We start from the raw sequence: 19,181 nt of genomic DNA, 5'->3' as shown, positions 1-19,181 counted from the left end.
TGTTATACCTTCAATATGATAGAAATGTCTAAAAGATGCTTCAAGCTGACAATGTATTTTACACAAACTTTAAAAGGAGCCACAAACATGTAATTAAGAAACAAAATGCCTTCTTTTAGCCTTAACTAACTTATTGTGGTAAGCTTAAAACCTAATTGTATGTACTTTAATGCACTTTTTATGTGCACATGATTTTTGGATAGTAATTTATTTATGATTAATTAATTTAAAATAAATTGATTAAAAGATTTTGCCCAAGGTTGAAGTAAAGGGTTGGAAACAACCATTTTTAGGACTTAATTGCTTACAAGATTAAATCAATATGAACCTAATTGAATTGGTCAATTTGAAATTTTTATCTTGATTGTTTAGAGGTAGACCTCTAGCCTCCGGATGCAATTGGCAAACCCTAATTAGGGTTTCCTTTGCTTGTCAAATCTTGCCCAACTATCATGGGAGAGGTTGCCAATATGTGGTGAAGAGTCCTCATGATCTTCCCTCACCTCAACCACAACCACATATTGAATCTCCTCATTAACTAAATGCAAAAACTTGACGTGCTTCAATCTATAGGCCTTGGCTAGACCTCATACAAAGTTGCTTAAGCATTGCAACCACGACCATAGTTGCCTATCTATGAACCTTCCTACATGGCGGAGGCCTGAGTCCTTGGCCAAATTGTGGCCCTTTGTGCTCTACCAAAGCCAACAATTGCTCACTTCCAATCTACTTTTGTTAGCAAAAGTTCTCTAAAAAAACTTATGATTCTAGTTGAAAATTTAGGGGAAAAATTCATTTCATGCATAGGTATTTTAATCAAACACCCAAATCAATACATAAAAATATTTCCAATAAAAACATTCTTGCTCCCACCAAAATTTGAAAGTAAAAAATAAAAATAAAATCTTAGCTATGATCTCTACTATTATCCTAATAGTATTTATGAATCTTTACAATCAATTAAAATTTTTCAATTACAAAATTAAAAGTCACTTACCTCTTTGGTGAAATTCCTCCTCCTTTTCTTGAAGTCCCTCTCCTTGATAACAAGTGCTTCTCTCTATCTGGGAGCGGCATGATCCCATCTACTATCACATTTTAAAGAGGATTCCTCGTCTATCTTTGACGTGTGGTTGTCTCAAAATCCTAATTAATCCAAAATTTTGATAATAATAAAATAAAGAAATTAATCATGACATATGAGTTCACTTTTTTGTAGAACTGATAAAATTTTAGATATTAGAGAGGCCAAGAAGTCAACTACATAAGTAGCAATTGAATGGTTCAACACTTGGACTTAGTGCTAGGAAAGAAAGCTTCAACCAAGAAGTTGACTACTCACTAACATGTAGTCACTACCCATATGGATATAATTGTTAAGCAGCCAACTACACACTAGCAAGTAGTAAACTAAAATAAATTGGATATTATTTTTAATTTTCAACAGTTCACCAGAAAGGAGCAATTGACTACCTTGATGAAGAAAAATGTCAAGTAGCCGACTACATATCTGTTAGCAGTCAACTACCAGTGAAATAGTAAGTTCTACAATTTCTCAAATAATTGACCTTTATGCATTCAACCAAATGCACATCCACTAGGAAAAGTAGTAACATTCAACTTCGAAACCTGTAGTTGAATCCCTGAGTTCAATTTAAACTATAAGCAAACTACAAACAACTACTATTGACCTAGTAGTCAACTATAAGCGGTCAAAATTTCCAATTCTCCATCTTGCAGCTTTCAATCCAGACTTTTTAAGTCTCCAAAATTTATAAATGTTTATCTTTGTAATCAACAACTTAAAATGAACATTTTTATAACTTTTTTTTATAATTGTTTATAATTTTTTATCAGTTTTATTTAGATGATAAAATATCATTTTTTATATAAAACCACTCATTTTTTTAATGTTGGAGGAACTTCTATTGAAATGATTTTCACCCCAAGCAATATTCCAATGTATTGCTACAGTCAATTAATGTATCTTCAACCTCTACCACTCAACTTGAATTGAATTGTACTTCCCAAGCTTTAAAAAAGGAGGTTTGATTTGTTTTTTTCTCATTTAAATCGAGTATTTTAGTGCTATTGATTATTAAATCTTCATATTATACTTAGTTATGATTGTTGGATGTATGTCTAGACATTTTCAATTTATTCTTATTCAACTTGCCACCTTTGGTGCATTATTTGATTGATTTCCATTTGAAAACAGTCTTAGTAGCATATATTTGGTCACAATCTTTAAAATCATATTACAATTGAACTGTTATTGCACTGGTATAATCACCTAGAATTGGGTGTATTTCATTCTTTATCCTAGTATTGTAATATCAACCTACTCCGGATACAAATTTGAGATAGACTTGTAAAGTAAGTATCATTTGCGTTGTAATTCTAATCAATTTCTTTGTATGAGCTGATTGGAAGCAGAAAATCCCTTTGTGAGTTTGAGCTAGTGTTCCTAGTTGTTGTTTGTAAGTCCCAAGTGTAGGAATTATAGATGTTGTTTGATTGATTTATAGTGGATTAAGCTATGAGGTATAAGCACTTTGAGAATGTAACAACCTAAGTTTAAGTTGTGAACCACTATAAATCATGTTAATTGTGATTGATTTGATTTTGCATTAAATTACCGTATTATTTATGTGTTGAGGAACTTTGGTTGATTTCAAAAAAAAAATTATGAGTTTATCCTTGTCAGACCTAAAAATCTCTACTTCCAGGAGTCCTCATTTTCTCACTTCTAGAATTCTTCATCTATCTCCACTTCTCACTCAAACTTAGATGTTAGTTAGATGAGACATGTCTAACAACTGAGTTTGATTCCAAATCTGACACCCAACAAGTGGGTTCCATTAGAACCAATTTTCTCAAAGTTTTAGACTAAAAATTATTTAAAAAAAATAATTCATAAATTTATTTTTAAAATTGTTCCTTATAAAACTACTTATGAGAATTAGAGTATCTATATTTTTGAATATAGTCAATAATTTTCCAACTTTATTGCTTTCTCAAAATTACGGTTTTGCACTTTGCCCTTGGGATGAAATTCTCTTGAAATAAAAAACCTTCTAACTCTATACAATGCATGAATTCTCCAAAATGATTAAATGTATTATATAATCTATCTATGTGATGGTTTCCACTTTAAAAGAATTGCACATTTCACAAAAATGTTGAGTCAAATCTTAAGATATGAGAAGTAAGATAAGAATGTGATTGAGATCATAGACTCAATGCTCAACTATCCAATCAAGTGGTCATTGTCTTATAAAGTATATTCACACAATATTGTATGATGATATGACATCTTCTAACACTTCATGTACAATCATTTAACATAAAAAAAAGTATCGATAAATTGCCCTATTTTTGCTAGTATCAACCTGCTTCCTAATGATCACAATTAAATGATTAACTCTGTAGAATCATATGAATGTATAAATTATTCAATGTAAAAGAGTTTTTTGAGAAATGTCACATAACATAAACACTTATAAAACTACCACTTAATTAGATGATATGTCAACAAGTGAGACTATTGTGTGTCAGCCTATTAAAAACTGGGGCTTAAGCCTTTGACGATGGTTACTCACTTACTGCTATTTTTGGGATTTTTCATGACTATGTATATCAGATATGGTGGTTTTGGAATTAATACTACTGAAAGGAGTTCATACTTTATGGACTATGAGAAAAAAATGAAGAAAATTTATTCTTCAAACATCAATATCATTATTTTAATATCAGATATGTGTAGTTATTTACTCCTATCTTTTTCGTTCATTTTTGTTAGGCACTGCCGGAGGTTAAAATTAGGTCATCGCTCTTTCAATTGACATAGGATTTTTAAAGTTTGTTTTAAAAATAAAGGACATATTTAAATGAAGGTACTAAATTCATTTCACTTTTTTTTTTCTATTGCAGTTTGCTAATGAGAGCTTCTAATTATACCCATTTGTGATTACCATTTGGTCAAGGGAACAACACGGTTGTCTCTTTGGAAAATTATGAGCCTTATACTTAATAACACTTCCTTTCTATGTAACAAACGTTATGATAACTTATGTAATCGACTTCTAACTCAAATTATATAAGTTTGGAAGATATATAAAAGTATGTATAACATGAAATATTAGTACAATTTACCATTTTTTTATAGTGATTAATGCACACATGCCTATAAACTTACTGATTTCTATGAGTTTACACAAATCAATGAAATTTCATCACCAAATTTAGTTTTTTATTTCCATTTTAAGGAGCTATGATTAGAGTCCAACAAAGGGCAGATAAAAATATCAGTTTAGTTCAGTCCTAATCAAATTCCATTTTTTACATTTTTATGGAGCACAAAATAAAACTACTTTAGTGACTTGTTACCAAATTTAAAAAAAAATCAATTTTTTTTTTTACTTTTTAATTTTTAAAAATAATTTACATATAATATTATTTTTTAGAAAAAAAAATATTGAAATAGATGCATCCCCAGCAGAGAGATTGTCAACGATAAATTTTTATGATCTACGGCTCCCAAAACTTTGCCGGCGATGAAGAGGAAAGAAAAATTTCCATGCCTCCGACGGCTGAAGAAGTACAAAGCTTTTTGCTGGGATTACACAAAGTTCATGATTCCATAATAATACGCCTTGTACTCGTATTATCATCTGTGACTGTGAGCCATAATTCTATGACGTTAAGCTTCTATACTGTTTTGCATATCATGCATTTTTTCGTTGTCTTCCTCAAACAAAAAGCTTGATTTCAGCCTGATTATAACACCACAACAGCAAAAGATCTGCTAACAATACTTTTCCATGGCAAAGACAGGATTTATTTGTCATTAGTCCTTTCTCATGGAGGAAAAAAATGGACAAGAAAGAGGTAAAAGAACCCCTGAATTTTCCACTTAGAACTTCGAAATGAAACCCCCCCTTGACTTTTACTCTCAGAAACTGAGATCTCCCTGCAAGTCGCTATAAAACCTATTAACAAAATACAGACATGGCAATGAAATTCCCCAAGTACCCCTCCCGTCATCGGCCTGATTCGACTGCCTACCTGCTGCCACGCGAAATGGCTCTCCATCAGCTGCTTCTTTCGGAAAGAAGATCCTTCCCGAGCTTCTGCACTCTTTTACTTCTTTGTCCTCTCTCTTTTAATTTCACATTCAGTTGAGCTATCTCATTTTGCTCAGTGTAGAAATTGATCTATTCTTCAAGCTCCCATTCGCTGAAAGTCTTTTTTTCCCCCCCGAATAGTGGATTCTAATAGAAGCTATTCGTAGATTAATCGACTGATGGGAGTGGGAGGTTGAGGCAGATCTGGGTAATGACGTCGGCCTTGGTTGTGATGTCCCTCCTCGGCGTCGATGGTTGAGATGGTGAACAGTTTTAGTCGAAGCCATTCCGGCCATTTTTGCCGGAGAAATCCGTCTCTTAACAGCCCAAGGGTTCTGCTCCCTCGGAAGAGCTGGATCTCCCGCTATTTCAATGTTATTGTCATCGTTTGGGTTGTGATTTCAGTCCTGATGGTTCTGGGATGCGGATATATCTACGTCTTCCCGAACTTCGGTGATTCAGCCGGTCACCGATATGGAGTTTCTGACTTCGTGGGTGCCGTGGGACAGTGCGACATTTTGGACGGTCAGTGGGTTCGAGATGACACTTATCCTTTATACAACAGTACTGAATGTCCCTTCGCCGAACGGGGATTCAATTGCTTGCGCAATGGGCGGGAAGATAATGATTACCAGAAATGGAGGTGGAAGCCTAGCCATTGCGAAATCCCGAGGTTCAATGCTCGAGAAATTCTGGAACGGCTTCGTGGGAAAAGGGTCGTGTTTGTTGGTGATTCAATGAGCAGGACTCAGTGGGAGTCTTTGATTTGTTTGCTTATGACTGGGGTGGAGGATAAGAGAACTGTTTACGAAGTCAATCACAATAAGATCACAAAGCAAATTAGGTTTCTGGGTATTCGGTTCAGCTCGTTCAACCTTACCATCGAATTTTTCCGATCGGTGTTTTTGGTGCAGGAGGGGAGGTCCCCGAAACATGGACCAAGGCGAGTTCGTTCTGTCCTCAAGTTAGATGTTTTGGATAGTATAAATAGGAGGTGGATTGATTCAGATATCCTTATCTTCAATTCCGGGCAGTGGTGGAATCCGGGCAAACTTTTCAATGCGTAAGTTCCCTCTTTTCAGTGACAAATGTATAGGACTTCCCCTGTAAATTACTGCTCTTTCTTGTATCACTTGAAATAAGTGTTTCTGAACCCCTAAGTCAAATTTTGCAACAGCCGTTTATTACCTAATAGTTGTAGGAATGTGATTCTAAGTGCCAGAATTTGAAATCATATTTTGGACATGATCCTTTTGACCTGCTTTAGATGCACCGAGTTTGAAGTATCAGTCTTGATGTTACCCTCTTTTGCATTCCATTATATTTTATAAGCTTCATCCCTTGTTGGTTTTCTGCCCTGTATGAGCTTGTTTAGGATGCTTTGTTTTATTTTGTTCTTCTACGGCACTGCTTCGATTCATATATCCTCATTATTCAGGCTCCATCAGACTTTGTACAGCCTCCAATTAGCTTAAAATCCATGCTGTAGTAAAATGACTATGTTGAAACTATTAGTAGAGAAAATAAAGAGAACAATAAGAGGAACAGTCTGATACAAGCACAAAGATCAAAGTAGGACTAGGCCAAACAGGTTTTTCCACCTTCTTACATGATTACATCTATTTGATCTATTTCTTAAAAGCTTAAATTGGAGATGCTACACAATAGTGTTTATCATGAATTAATTTCTTTCCTATTATCAATTGGACATGACAGAGTATAGATCATCTGTTGGTAAATGAACATGAGAGTGTATGTAATATAGTGATGTTTAACTTTTCATGTTCTGTGTTTTCATTTTCATGTTGCCTTTTAGAGAACTATCAATAGTAAGAATTTTCCATTGGAATTAATTAAAAAATAAAGAAATTGAACAGAAAAATCCTTGTCTCTTTAGACATTAGCCACATCTTACTTAAAAACATGAACTTTCTGCTGCATCATCTAATGAAAAAGCTTAAAAATGTGTAGCTAGAGCCATTTAGAGAATCATTTAGCTTTTTGAAAGGCTACAAATCCGTTATAGCAAAACAATTGCTAATGTGGAATCTCACTTTCCTTGGTTTGTATCCAAATTCTAAATTTGACATGTGTTGTGAACTTAAATAATTAATCATCATGCTTGCCAAGAGCTTGACTATTGATGGCTTTTTGCTTCTTTATTCGCTTCAGCATTCACTGTCCTCATGTAATGATTTGTAGAAAATGCTTCTAAAATGTTCTTCACAGGGGGTTATATTTCCAGGTTAATGGAACACTGAGGCTAGGAATGCCAATTGCCACTGGACTGAGAATTGCTTTAAGTACTTGGGCATCATGGGTTGAGACAATGGTCAACACCAATAGAACACATGTCTTCTTTCGGACATTTGAACCTTCTCACTGGAGGTATTTACACCACAGTTTCATATGATTGCTGATTAAGAATTTTTATTCTAAAATTTATTTTCTAAAACCAAAAAACTTGTGGATTTAAAGCGAGTAGGTTCTTGATATCTATCACGTGTTCTCAGAAATGTTAGAGATATTATATTGAAAATAAGAAAAACATCAACCTTGTTACAAAGTAAAATGTTTCTCTTGTATATATATAAATATGTATAAATCAGAAATGAAAATTTTGGTTTTAAAGCTCCAAAGAGATATCCACATGGGATAAAACAACATTGGCCGCTGTCAGCATGATACCAGTAGCCACTAATCGGAAATAATAATTATTGAAAGATACACCTAAATGAGGGTATTCTTGTTGTTCCATGTTTTATACAGGAGTGCAAATCTGTACCCTTATGTATATTGTAAATGTATGAGAGTCCCATTTTAAAAAAATTGATAATTCATGGGTCCAGGTCAAAGAGTCCATGCATACATAAAATTACTGTTTAACATCAAAGTCATAAAAAAAAAAAACAAGGTAAGACACAGCACATCTTACTTTTATTTTTCCTTGAGTTGTATTTTAGGATGAAGCATAATCAATGTTGTAGAAAATGGAGAGGCCAAAAAGCTGTGGGTTGGCCAGTTCTGGCTAAACCCTGCCTAACCTCTTCATCCACTCGTTGAATTGGTACAATGGTGTATAAGTAACATATTTAAAAGTTGGTTTAATTGCCTTTACATCCCTAAAAAGGGACAAAATACCTGCATATCCCTAATGTTTAAATTGATGCCTACATTCCCTTATAATATGATTGGAATCACTTGTACTCGTTTAGCTTATTTCTTTTAATTTAAACTAACAAAACGATGATTACTCTTGCTAAATTAGAAAAATTGTTAAAAGTTAAAGCGCCAGTGGGACTTCTCATGATGCTGCTTGGAAGGGAGGAGTTCCCCCTCTGCCTGCCAGGCAAGCAGAGGGAGGCCCCCATCACATGCTTCAACAGAGTCAGGCTTCCTTACTGCTGATGAAGGCAGGGGAACTTCCCCTGCCTGTCTGTGCAGATGGAAGGGGAACTCCTCTTGCTGAGCAGCATTAGGGAAGGTTCCTGCCCCCTAGCCTGCATGACCTGGGATATTGGTCCTACCTAACACTTATACGATTTAAAAGTTTTCAAGGGTAATTATTTCTTTTTACTAGTTAAAATTAACAGATGTTTGTTACAGGGCACTTTCAAAGCTAGATTACTAGAAGCTTTTAGGTGTTATTTGAACGGATCAGAACCACCAGTCAATCTGTTTTATAGGCACTTCAGTAATGAAGTTTGAGCTCAAAAGGGAATGCAGAAACACTCGAGAAAAATTAACTATTTGGAAGTCCTAAAGCTCACTGTCTTGCAAAAGTAAGATTTTAACTTTGAAATTACCTTACTATACAAAACCTACTAACAGTAAACTTTCTAACTCTTATTTACTAAGAAACTTCACATAAAATTGTCATAAATAAAGTAAGACTTCTAACAGCAACACAAGTTTCCAATATTAAAACCTCCAATATCTCCAACTAGCATTTTCTGCTATGTGTTACTACTCAAAACACTTGCTCCACTGATTTATTATTATGATTATAATTGCTGAATTATGTATGTAGGGTGAAATTGTCATATGACTGAGAAAGGGTTTATTGTCTTCTATTTGGTGTGGTACTTTGACATTTGGTAACCTGTTAGGTTTTCTAATGAAGGAGGGTAGATGAAAATTTCCCCTAATTTAGCATCCTCTCTGGAAAGAAAAGAAGTGTTTCTCTCCTTTTCTTTCTATCATTTTGTTTCTTCAAATTGTTCTATCACTTTATTACTTTTGTTTTTGAAAAGTGATTATTACTTTCTATTTTTGACTTTACATTGTTATTAGAGTAGGTCTAACTCTTTTCGGATGAAGATCTCTACTTTTGTCTCTTCTCCATCGCTTTTCTATTTCCATGGTCAGATTTTGGGAAAAGATCCTGACCACCTTTTTTCTGTCACAATGTTCTTGTCTGTTGGTTTTGTGGGTTTTCTGGTTAATTTTCATGGTCAATGTAATGGTCCATTTTATGGTCGATTTTGTGGTCAATTTTGTAGTCAGTTTTTATTTTGGTTAATTTTGGTGGTCTTGTTGTTGATGTCTTTATCATGCACTTTGGATCAAATTTCATGGTAAAAAATATCAGTTTTGATGTTATTATTGTGGTAGTTCTACTTTGATGTCTCATATCATTACACACTTTGGATAAATCTTGTTTCATGCACTTATATCAATATTGATTATCTCCCCAAGTTTTTTGTATTGTGTGCATACTCTCTTCTCTCTACCTCTCATGCCATCTTGAAATTGTGAAGTGGACTTTCTTTTATTTGATAAGATCAATTCCTTATAGGTTGTGTTGGAACTCTTTATTTCTTTTCAAACTTTTAGTTATTTTCTACGGACCAAATTCTGTCAGGGAAACTTTTTCCTCTACTTTTGGGAATTGAGTGTCTACCTTAATTTGAATTCCTTGGGTTTGTCTTCTTATTTTGTTATATATGGGTGATGTTGTGTTTGGGTAACTTCTTATTGCCTTTAGTGGGTTTTTCACTGCCCTCTTTAAGTGACTGGTGTTTCTACTTAGTGATTGTTATTACTATTTTATGCTTGAAATTGTACAATGTGTTGGTTTAGAATTTTTTCTAAAATTTGTGTCACCCATATGTCTTATTGATAAACATGCAGTATTCAGAGAGAGTAAGAGAGAAGAGAGAATAGAGAAAACAGAAGTGTGGAGGCTGCGTTGACCTGTCTTGGGAATCGAAACTGATTGTCTTAAATACATCACTTAAGTAATTAGGGTTAAAAGGACAAAAATGCCCCTAATTACAATAATTCCTATAACTTTCTCTATACATATCATATTTGAATGAAATTTGACATACAAAGTATATGAAATGTAAAATATCATGTTGGAAGATTATGACACCTATATGACAAAGTCAAATGACCAAAATACCCGTATTTGTATTTTGACACTTCCCCTCGAGCTACAATGTAGATATAAAAGAGTCTCTACTTGTTGCATATCCAAAGCGTTCTTGCTTTCCAAGTGGTTTAGTAAACACAACTCTTGAGTTGCTTTGAAGATTTTACATATGGAGTGATCACTGTATCTTGCATAACAACATCTCTAATAAAGTGACAATTTACCTCAATGTGTTTTGTTCTTTCATGAAACATTGGGTTATTCGCTTTAAAATGGCAACCTGATTGTCACACTTCATAACCATAGATTCTGGAATAGAAAAACCAAATTCAACGAGGACAAACCTAGCGTCACATAAGTTCACTGACTATGTGAGCCATTGCCCTGTATTCGTCTTGGATGCTAGATTTTGCCACTACATTTTGTTTCTTGCTTTTCCAACTAACTAGGTTGCCTCCAACAAAGCAATAGTAACCAGTAGTAGACCTCTTAATTTGCATCAAAGTATTCCAATACATCAACCTATGCATTTTTAAGTATATATTAGCCCTTTTCTAGGAGCATCTTTCAAACATTTCAAATTCTCAGAGCGACTTCGAAATATACCATTCTCGGATTCTCCATAAGTTGACTCATATCTCCCACTATAAAGGATATATTACGCCTAGTTACTATAGCATATATCAATTTTCCTACTACATATTTGTACTCTTATCTTATCCTTGAGTATAGGACTATGTGAATCATGAATATCAGCATTCACCTCCATGGGAGTCTCCACTGGCTTAGTGCCTAGCATTTCGTACTCTCTCAACATGTGTACAATATATTTTGTTTGAGACGAAACAACTCCGAGCCACTTCAATGATAGGAAATAATTTAACTGTCCTAGATCTTTTGTTTGAAAATGTGTAGGCAAGTACTTTTTCACTTTCTCAATTATTTTGGGGTCACTTCTAGATAAGATAAATGTCATCAACATATACAACTTAAATGACAATACTTGCTTTCCTCTTTAGAACAAACACAGAGTGATCACAGTGGCTTCTATAAAAACCAAATTGCATCACCACACTACGAAAATTTTCAAACCATGCTCTACGACTTTGTTTAAGTTCATAGTGGTATACTTTAGTTGTCTCCCCTTGAGGAACATACCCCGAAGGTTGTTCTATGTACATTTCCTTTTTTAATTCACCATATAGAAATACATTCTTCACATCTAACTGAATTAATGACTACTTTGTTTCAAACAACACATCCATCCCGTATGTCTGCGTATAACCCTTGGCTACCAGTCTAGCTTTAGACCTCTCAATAGTTCCATCTACCTTGTATTTAATGGTGTAAACCCAATAGCTCCCCACAACAATTGTCCCAGAAGGTGGATCACAGAGACTTCATGTGCCTCTTGTTACTAAAGTATCCATCACCCCATCCATAACATGTTTCCACTCAAGTGAAGCTATAACATCCTGCACCGAACTAGGAATAGAAGACATTGTAAAGGACTTGTATGAAGGGGACAAGAAATTACAACACACAAAGTGAGAAATAGGATGGGACGTATAAGATTGTTTGCCTTTATGAAGGCTAATAGGAAGGTTCATATCAGGTGAAGGCGGACCTGTAGGAAAAGAGGAGGATGGCTGGTCTTGAGAGGCGAGCTCATGTGCTGGAATGTCAGAAGGCACTGGTGGGGTAATAGACGATGAGACCATTGACTATATACTTGATTGGTGGAGAGGTAGCTAAAAGTGAATGGGTTTATCCATACAAGGTTCAAATGAAAATTGAGATCCTATAAAAGGTGCAAAGTACAGGGAGTTCTCAAAAATATAACATTGGAGGAAACATGTCTTTCTTGTATTTGGATCATAACATTCATACCCCTTCTGATGACGTGAATAACCTAAGAAAACACACTAACAACCCGAGGAGACAACTTATCAGTAGAAGCACTGAATAAATGGACAAAACATGTGGACCCAAAGACCTGAGGAGTAACATCAAATAACTTATACTTGGGTTTTAAGATATGCATAGGCGCTCGTCTTTGTAAACAGATGGAGACATGTAGTTAATCAAATAACACGATGCTAACTGTAGTTTGATGTGTAATTCCACATAAAGCACAAAAGATGCAAACTGCTGATTAAGAAATTCAAGCTCATTATCAATACGAAAAACATTAACATGTGTACCAAACTGATTTGTTATTTCATTAGAGAAATTCACAAATACATGAAAGACTTTTGATTCTTTTCTTAGAAGATACATCTATGTAACTAGACTGAAGTCATCTATAAAGACACAAAGTACTTAAAACCAAATGGGCTAGGGACTCTACATGGACCTCATATAGATTGTTAAGTTGTGGAGCCTAATTAACGCCCTACGTTGAGTTGGTCGCGGATTGACTTGCGCGGTCAGGTCGCCGTGGGGGTTGGAAGGGGGGCGGGGAGCCCCCGCCCGGTCCACGATATATTAACTGTTATTTCATTAAGGGCAGTTTGGGAATTTTACTCTTGTATCGCGGTTGCCCTAATTTTCTCTTTATAATGGAGGAGCACCTCTATTAGGGTTTTAATCATCTTAATCCGAGGAACATCTCGAGTTGCAGCCCGAGAGGTTAGAGAAAAACACTTGTAAGTGTGCGATTTCTCTTGTAAAGTATTTCATCTTTATAGTGGATTACTGCAGTAGCGGAAGATAGGACGTAGTCTCATCTTGAGGCGAACTTGTATAAATCTTGTTGTGTTTTTTCGTGCTTTATTTTTCCCTTCTCCCGTGTGTATTATTATTGTTTTCGTTAGTTTGGAATTAGGGCGTCTAATTCCTAACAACAGAAACGTCAGTAGACAAGGATAGAAAGGACTTTAAGGAGTTTTGCTGGTGATGGATGCCCCAACCATAGGTGCCACAGGAGTGGTGATTCCTTTGTAATTAGTGTAGTATGTATTTCATCCAACGAATAAAGTCCTCCCGTCTCATTTCTTGAACCAATCGTCCTTTTTGTTTACAAGTCCTAAAACACACAAGTAGGAGAGAACGTTAGTGGACAATTGAGAGATTTAGTTATGCGCCTAACAAAGAGTAAATTAACAAGAAGATTAGGGATAAGTAGAACTGAATTCAGTGACATGTCGGAAGTGGGTTATATAGTACCCTCCCCTTGAATCGGGGAGGTAGAGCCATCTGCCAAAATAATCTGATGATAAGACTAAGAAGGACTAAAAGACTAATGGACTTAAATAATGACTTCATACCTGACATGTAAGTAAGGGCTCTTGAATAGATGATCAAGGAGGGAGAGTGAGACATGCAGTGCTAACATACCTGTGCTGGCCATCGTGACACTTGCTAATGTAAAGGTATCCGACTCAATAGTAGTAGAGGCAGTAGTAGTATCTGTGGTCAATTGACCTAGTCTTTGAAGTAATTGCTGAATTTCTAAATTACTTTCTTGAGACAAAATTGAAGACAAGGTATTCCACAACTCAAAATCTGATCGCTGAATCTGGGCTCCGTGCTATTAACCAACCAAGTTAGGACTTGATTATCTTCTACCTCTCTTCAGTAATGGGGGTAGGAGGATCATCCTTGATGTACTTTGCTTTTTGTTTGACTTTTAGTAAGAACTAAAAGAGGCTAGTTCACATAGTTTGATCCATTTAACTTAATGGAAATTATCTGTATGGAATTTGAATCCTTACTATCAGACCCCTCAAATTATCTCAGGGCAGCACCTTTTTGCTGGATTCAGTCATCTTAACTTAGCAATATGCCTCAAATGATCTTAGTAAGATACCCCAAATAAGTTTCTAACTCAATAAAACGATTTTACTCTTTCCTAAAATCAGGTAATGTGGGTCCCACATGTCAAATTAGGTCAGACCAACTTCAAACCTCGTAGCAATATGCCAATTTCTATTCAATTGAGTCATCAAACATCTAGACACACACAATACCATAGGATGAATTGATGACTCAGGCATACAAACAATGAGGCAAACCCTAAAATGGCTGCGCAGATAGTAATTTTATCCTGGTTGGAGGAGAAATTACCAAACGTCTGGCATTCCAGCACGCTTGGCACCAATTAGAAAAATGACTGCGCAGATAGTAAGGAAGCCAAAAAGGCTTCAGCAAAGGTCCTCTATGGACAGTTAGGCATAGTAGCTGCTCAATAAGTAGCAATAGCCATCAATCAAACGGTTATGGCAGTAGAAAAAAGGAAAAGGATGAACATTTACCTTACCAGTACCAAAATCTAGTGGATTCCTTCCTCTAAGTTGAGAAATCTGTGAATAGAACTCAGGCTTGATGAAAACTCCCCAATGAATGGACGTTACTGCTCTGATACCATGATAAACATGCAGTATTAAGAGAAAATAAGAGAGAAGAGAGGAGAAATTGATGAGAGAAGAGAGAATAAAGAAAGTAGCTGTGTGGAGGCTGCATTGATTAGTCTTGGGAATTGAGACTGATTCTCTTAAATACATCACATGTTAAAAGGATAGAAATGCCCATGATTTCAATAATCCCTGTATCTCTCTCTGTACATATCAGATTTAATGAAATTTGAAAGACAAGTATATGAAATGTAAACTATCATGCTGGAAGAATATGACACCTACATGACAATGTCAAATGACCAAAATGCCCGTCTGTATTTTTTTTGATGAAATGTGATTTTATTAAGAGAGCAAAAAGGAGCTAACTCCTGACAACAAGAGATTGCAAGGAGGTTCCTTGCTTGGCTAAAGCATCAGCCACAGAATTCGCTGATCTAGGAATGAGAGACCAAAAACAATAAAAAAGATTGACAATATCCAAAATTTCAAAAAAGGCATCCCAATGGCGCCATGAAGGTGAAGAGGCATTCTCGCACCAATTGATCACCACTTTAAAGTCTCCCTCAATCAAGATCGGCCCCGAAGCAATGATCGCGAAAAACATGAAGCTCATTAAGAAGACTTTGAAACTCAGCCGTCGTGGAGTCAACAATACCCAGAGGCCCGAAGAAGGAGACGATCTGGTTCCCAAGAGAATCACGAATCAAGCTATCGAAACCGGCTAAGCTAGGATGACCAAGAGAAGATCCGTCAAAATTCAACTTAAGGACTCCAGCAGGAGGCAGGGTCCATTCGCAGATGACAGGGGGCTTCGAAGAGATGTGGAGTTGGGCTAGCCTCCTCCAATTATTTCTGATGGATGATCCCGAGAAAGTGGTGAAGGCTTTTCGAGAGTGAAGCCAAGTAGCAATATTGCATGAGATGGTTTCAATGACTCTATCTTGAGTACTGAATTTGGCATTGAATCTTCTTTGATTGCGCTCCAGCCAGAGACCGCAGGGGATGAATATGGATAAAACAGAGATCATCAATTTTCCAAGACCGGGGATAGGAGTCCCTAAACCCTAAACCCTAAACCCTAAATGCCCATCTGTATTTCAACACTTACATTTGCTTAGGTTGTGCCATCTATTTATTGTGAGTCTTTTTCTTCAATATATTTGTTTTGTCTATTTTGTCAAATTGAACACTTAGAGATGGTCTATTATTTAGGGTGAGATGAAAGAAGAAAAATGTTGAAATATCAAAAGTGTCTATTATTATCAAGCTGGGAATCATTGTCACCTAGTTTGAGGGCAGAGAAGTATCAATGTGTGAGTACTAATGAAGTTTAGCCTTGGATTCATCCACACGTGCAAACTCAAAAGCTGAAGACGGCACAGAAGCCACAAATAAGTAGAAGTCGCAAAGCTATGACAACCTACAGATTTTGAAGACCAAGTTGATGAATTTCTATATGCTTATAAAGGGGAATCATGCCACCTATTTTATAATAAGCTAAAGCTATATACTCCAGCTTGAGTTGGAGTAATACAAGTTATATTGAGTTAATTAGGTTTTCCTAATTTTCTAAGGAAGTGTTTCCCTGTAAAAAGTAGATTCCTAGGGTTTTTGGGTTGTTCAGACATTAATGTAATTTTGAACATTGTTTAAGTTATGAATAGGGAAAAAGGGGTCTCTATACCCTAATCTCTCCCACTCTCTCTTGCAAAGTTCAAACATTATGGAAACTAGGCGAAATTCCTAACTTTTCCAAGTTCATTCAGCCAAGTCATAAGTGAACTCAACGAGTTGTGCAGTTAGGTATTCCTGCACTTTATTTATACTTCCTGGTGTGATTCACGTGTTATCGATTCTAGTGCCTCTACACAAATGACATGTAACCATGCTATTTTCTCTCCCTCAAGTAAATCTGCATCTCATTTTTCTGTCATTCCTGTTGATGGATCACAATATTCCAGGTGGAGTAGTGCAAACTACTTTACTGGTGTGATTCACGTGTTCGACTCTAGTGCCTCTACACAAATGACATGTAACTCTCTATTTTCTCTTCCTTATGTAAATCTGCATCTTATTTGTCTGTCATACCTGTTGATGGATCACAATATTCAAGGTGGAGAAGTGCAAACTACTCTTTTGATTTCATTCTCTTTTGTGATTCTCATACTGATTTTCTTGTCAACTAATTGTTTGTTTAGTCAACTGACCAAAGCACATATTTGTTATGCTTTCCATTTTCTTATGTTCTCCAAGACTCCAAACAAATAGGCAAAAAACATGAAGACAAGGATTGTACTATTTGGAAGGAGTCCAGCCAACTCAATCAGCTTTGCAATTGACAATATCTTTTTATTAGTTACATCTCAGGTTTGGTCACCCTTCACTATAGAAGACTGCTTCCATTCTTGACTCAAATCTCATCTTTGGATGTATGTCTTTGGACAACTGTCAAATAAGATTAGATTCCTTCAGTTTAGTCCATTCAGATTTTTGGTGTTTGCTTCATATTAAAGTCAATTTTGACTATAATTAGTTTTTTTTTTTTTGATAATGCATTGGAATACATGCAAAAAGAACTCAACAAGCTTTTTAAACTTTTGTTTTCACAGAATTATTCAACTTGTAACTTGCTGCCAAATTGTTGGTTGATTCCCTTGTGAAGAATAGGTTTCTCCAACAATGCCTTGATGTTGGAGATTCTATTCGTCTTTCCTCTTGATTTTTGTTTTTGTTTTACTTTTTTGTGTTTTTTTTCAGTTTTATATTTTGTTTGGTTTTGGTTGTTTGAGTGCAGTTGTTTCTTCCCACCAATCTTCTTCTCTTAATGAAGTTTATTTGAGATAAGTCAAAGTCCTGTGAGGTGCTTCATCTATCTAGAACTTAATTTTAAATGGGAACTGAAGATTAGGAAAGAGTACTCTCAGAGTCTACAAGGTTGATGGGTAAAAAAATCTATGCAAGCTCAAAGGAAACAATCTTAATTAGGAAAAAGGGGACTTCATTCATAATTCATTAATTTCCTACTGATAAACAGATATTTTAATTTAATTATTTGGTGTAATCATGAATCTGATGGTTTTTTGTTCAGTTTGGATTTAGTTTGGTTTTCCTGTAAGAGTTAAAGAGGATTTCAGTTCCTGTTCGTTCAGGTTTCTGGGCTAGTGTCTGGTCCTAACGACATTAAGAGGGAAACAAAAAAGACAATTATTATATGCTATCTTGAGCAGCTCTTTTGTTGGTTATTTTAACTCCTAAGAAGCTAAAAAAGTAATTCAGTGACCATTTGAAACAGAGAACTGATTAAAGTGAGCAACATCTTATCATCCCAGGGTGACCATTACCTTTTAGCATATGGGGTGAATGTGCAGACTTGCAAATATTGATTGTAAAGTAATGTTTTTCTTTTTCTTTTAATTGTTTAAACTAGGGAAATCTCGTGTTATTAGACTTTTGCAATCAATAACATTATTTTTTCTATTTCTTCATCAGTAATCCAGATTTGCGGTCCTGCAAAGTTACTCAGTATCCTTTGTCAGAGCCCATGGGAAATAACTGGAATGAGGTGTCTGCAATAATCTCTGAAGTTATAGCATATATGAAGGTTCCTGTGACTGTTCTTCATGTCACTGCAATGTCATCCTATCGAAGTGATGCACATGTCGGTGAGTGGAGTGATACACCATCACCTGATTGTAGTCATTGGTGCCTCCCCGGAGTACCTGATGCTTGGAATGAGCTGATGTTTTCATACCTTCTAACATAGAAAGGAAATATTTTCAGATGATGAATAATGTAAGTGTCTCAAAACCTGTCAAGTTATTTTGCTGTTTAACATTTCCTTTTGTTTTAGAGGTTTAACTATACTGTTGTGGAAAATAAAAAAAGAAATTGTAGAGAACAGATTATTCAGGCTTGCAATGCCCTGATCAAGAAGGTTTTCTGATGACCTAAACATTTCCTGATTCTTTTTTGTTCCTTCAGTGTGTAGGCTGTGGAACACTGCTGATGGGCACATCGAGTTGCTGGGTGTTCTTATTTATTCACCAGCAGCTGCCGGGAGCATTATTTTCTGAAATTGCATGAATTTTGAGTCGCCAGTTACAGTTTTGGAAATTCTTTTTGTATGTATTCAAGAGGGCCGAAATTCAGTCCCTGAGTTGTAGCTTTTTGTATGGTACCAATTTTTGTCTTTTCTTTCCAACTGCGTTTATCAAGGTGTATGTGATGAAAGTTGTTTTTGCTGCTTAACATTTTTGTGCAATTCTTATGTACAGATTTTCTTGATATGGAATTTCGGATAATGAAATTATCTTTTTTGAA

The 19,181-nt window shown here is 35.5% G+C and overlaps 1 protein-coding gene across 2 annotated transcripts; it reads left to right on the top strand.

Annotated features, from left to right (window-relative positions):
- Positions 1 to 5,056: 5,056 nt before the first annotated feature.
- LOC137950574 (protein trichome berefringence-like 7) lies at positions 5,057 to 19,181 on the top strand. 2 transcript variants are annotated; one of them, XM_068797123.1, is made up of 4 exons: positions 5,057 to 6,189; positions 7,356 to 7,514; positions 18,351 to 18,653; positions 18,843 to 19,181. In XM_068797123.1, the coding sequence occupies exons 1-3, from the start codon at positions 5,378 to 5,380 to the stop codon at positions 18,622 to 18,624; spliced, it is 1,245 nt and encodes a 414-aa protein (XP_068653224.1). In that variant the 5' UTR covers positions 5,057 to 5,377; the 3' UTR covers positions 18,625 to 18,653; positions 18,843 to 19,181. The 2 variants fall into 2 exon arrangements, with proteins under 2 accessions (XP_068653224.1, XP_068653225.1); XM_068797124.1 differs by lacking the exons at positions 18,351 to 18,653; positions 18,843 to 19,181 and adding an exon at positions 17,115 to 17,150.

The sequence above is a fragment of the Aristolochia californica genome, unplaced genomic scaffold (assembly GCF_029961685.1).
Source record: "Aristolochia californica isolate CCGP_79_NKW_82.1479 unplaced genomic scaffold, dmAriCali1.0.hap1 SCAF_14, whole genome shotgun sequence".
In the NCBI taxonomy this organism is placed as follows: Eukaryota; Viridiplantae; Streptophyta; class Magnoliopsida; order Piperales; family Aristolochiaceae; genus Aristolochia; species Aristolochia californica.
Note: the sequence above shows the minus strand (reverse complement) of the source record. Positions and strands in the feature narration are given on the sequence as shown.

What these genes read in the sequence shown, in the direction of transcription:
- LOC137950574 (XM_068797123.1), top strand. Translation starts at nt 5,378, where the DNA reads ATGGTTGAGATGGTGAACAGTTTTAGTCGAAGCCATTCCGGCCATTTT. An exon ending in CCGGGCAAACTTTTCAATGC is followed by an intron (nt 6,190 to 7,355) that starts GTAAGTTCCCTC and finishes TGTTCTTCACAG; the next exon opens with GGGGTTATATTTCCAGGTTA. An exon ending in TTTGAACCTTCTCACTGGAG is followed by an intron (nt 7,515 to 18,350) that starts GTATTTACACCA and finishes TTTCTTCATCAG; the next exon opens with TAATCCAGATTTGCGGTCCT.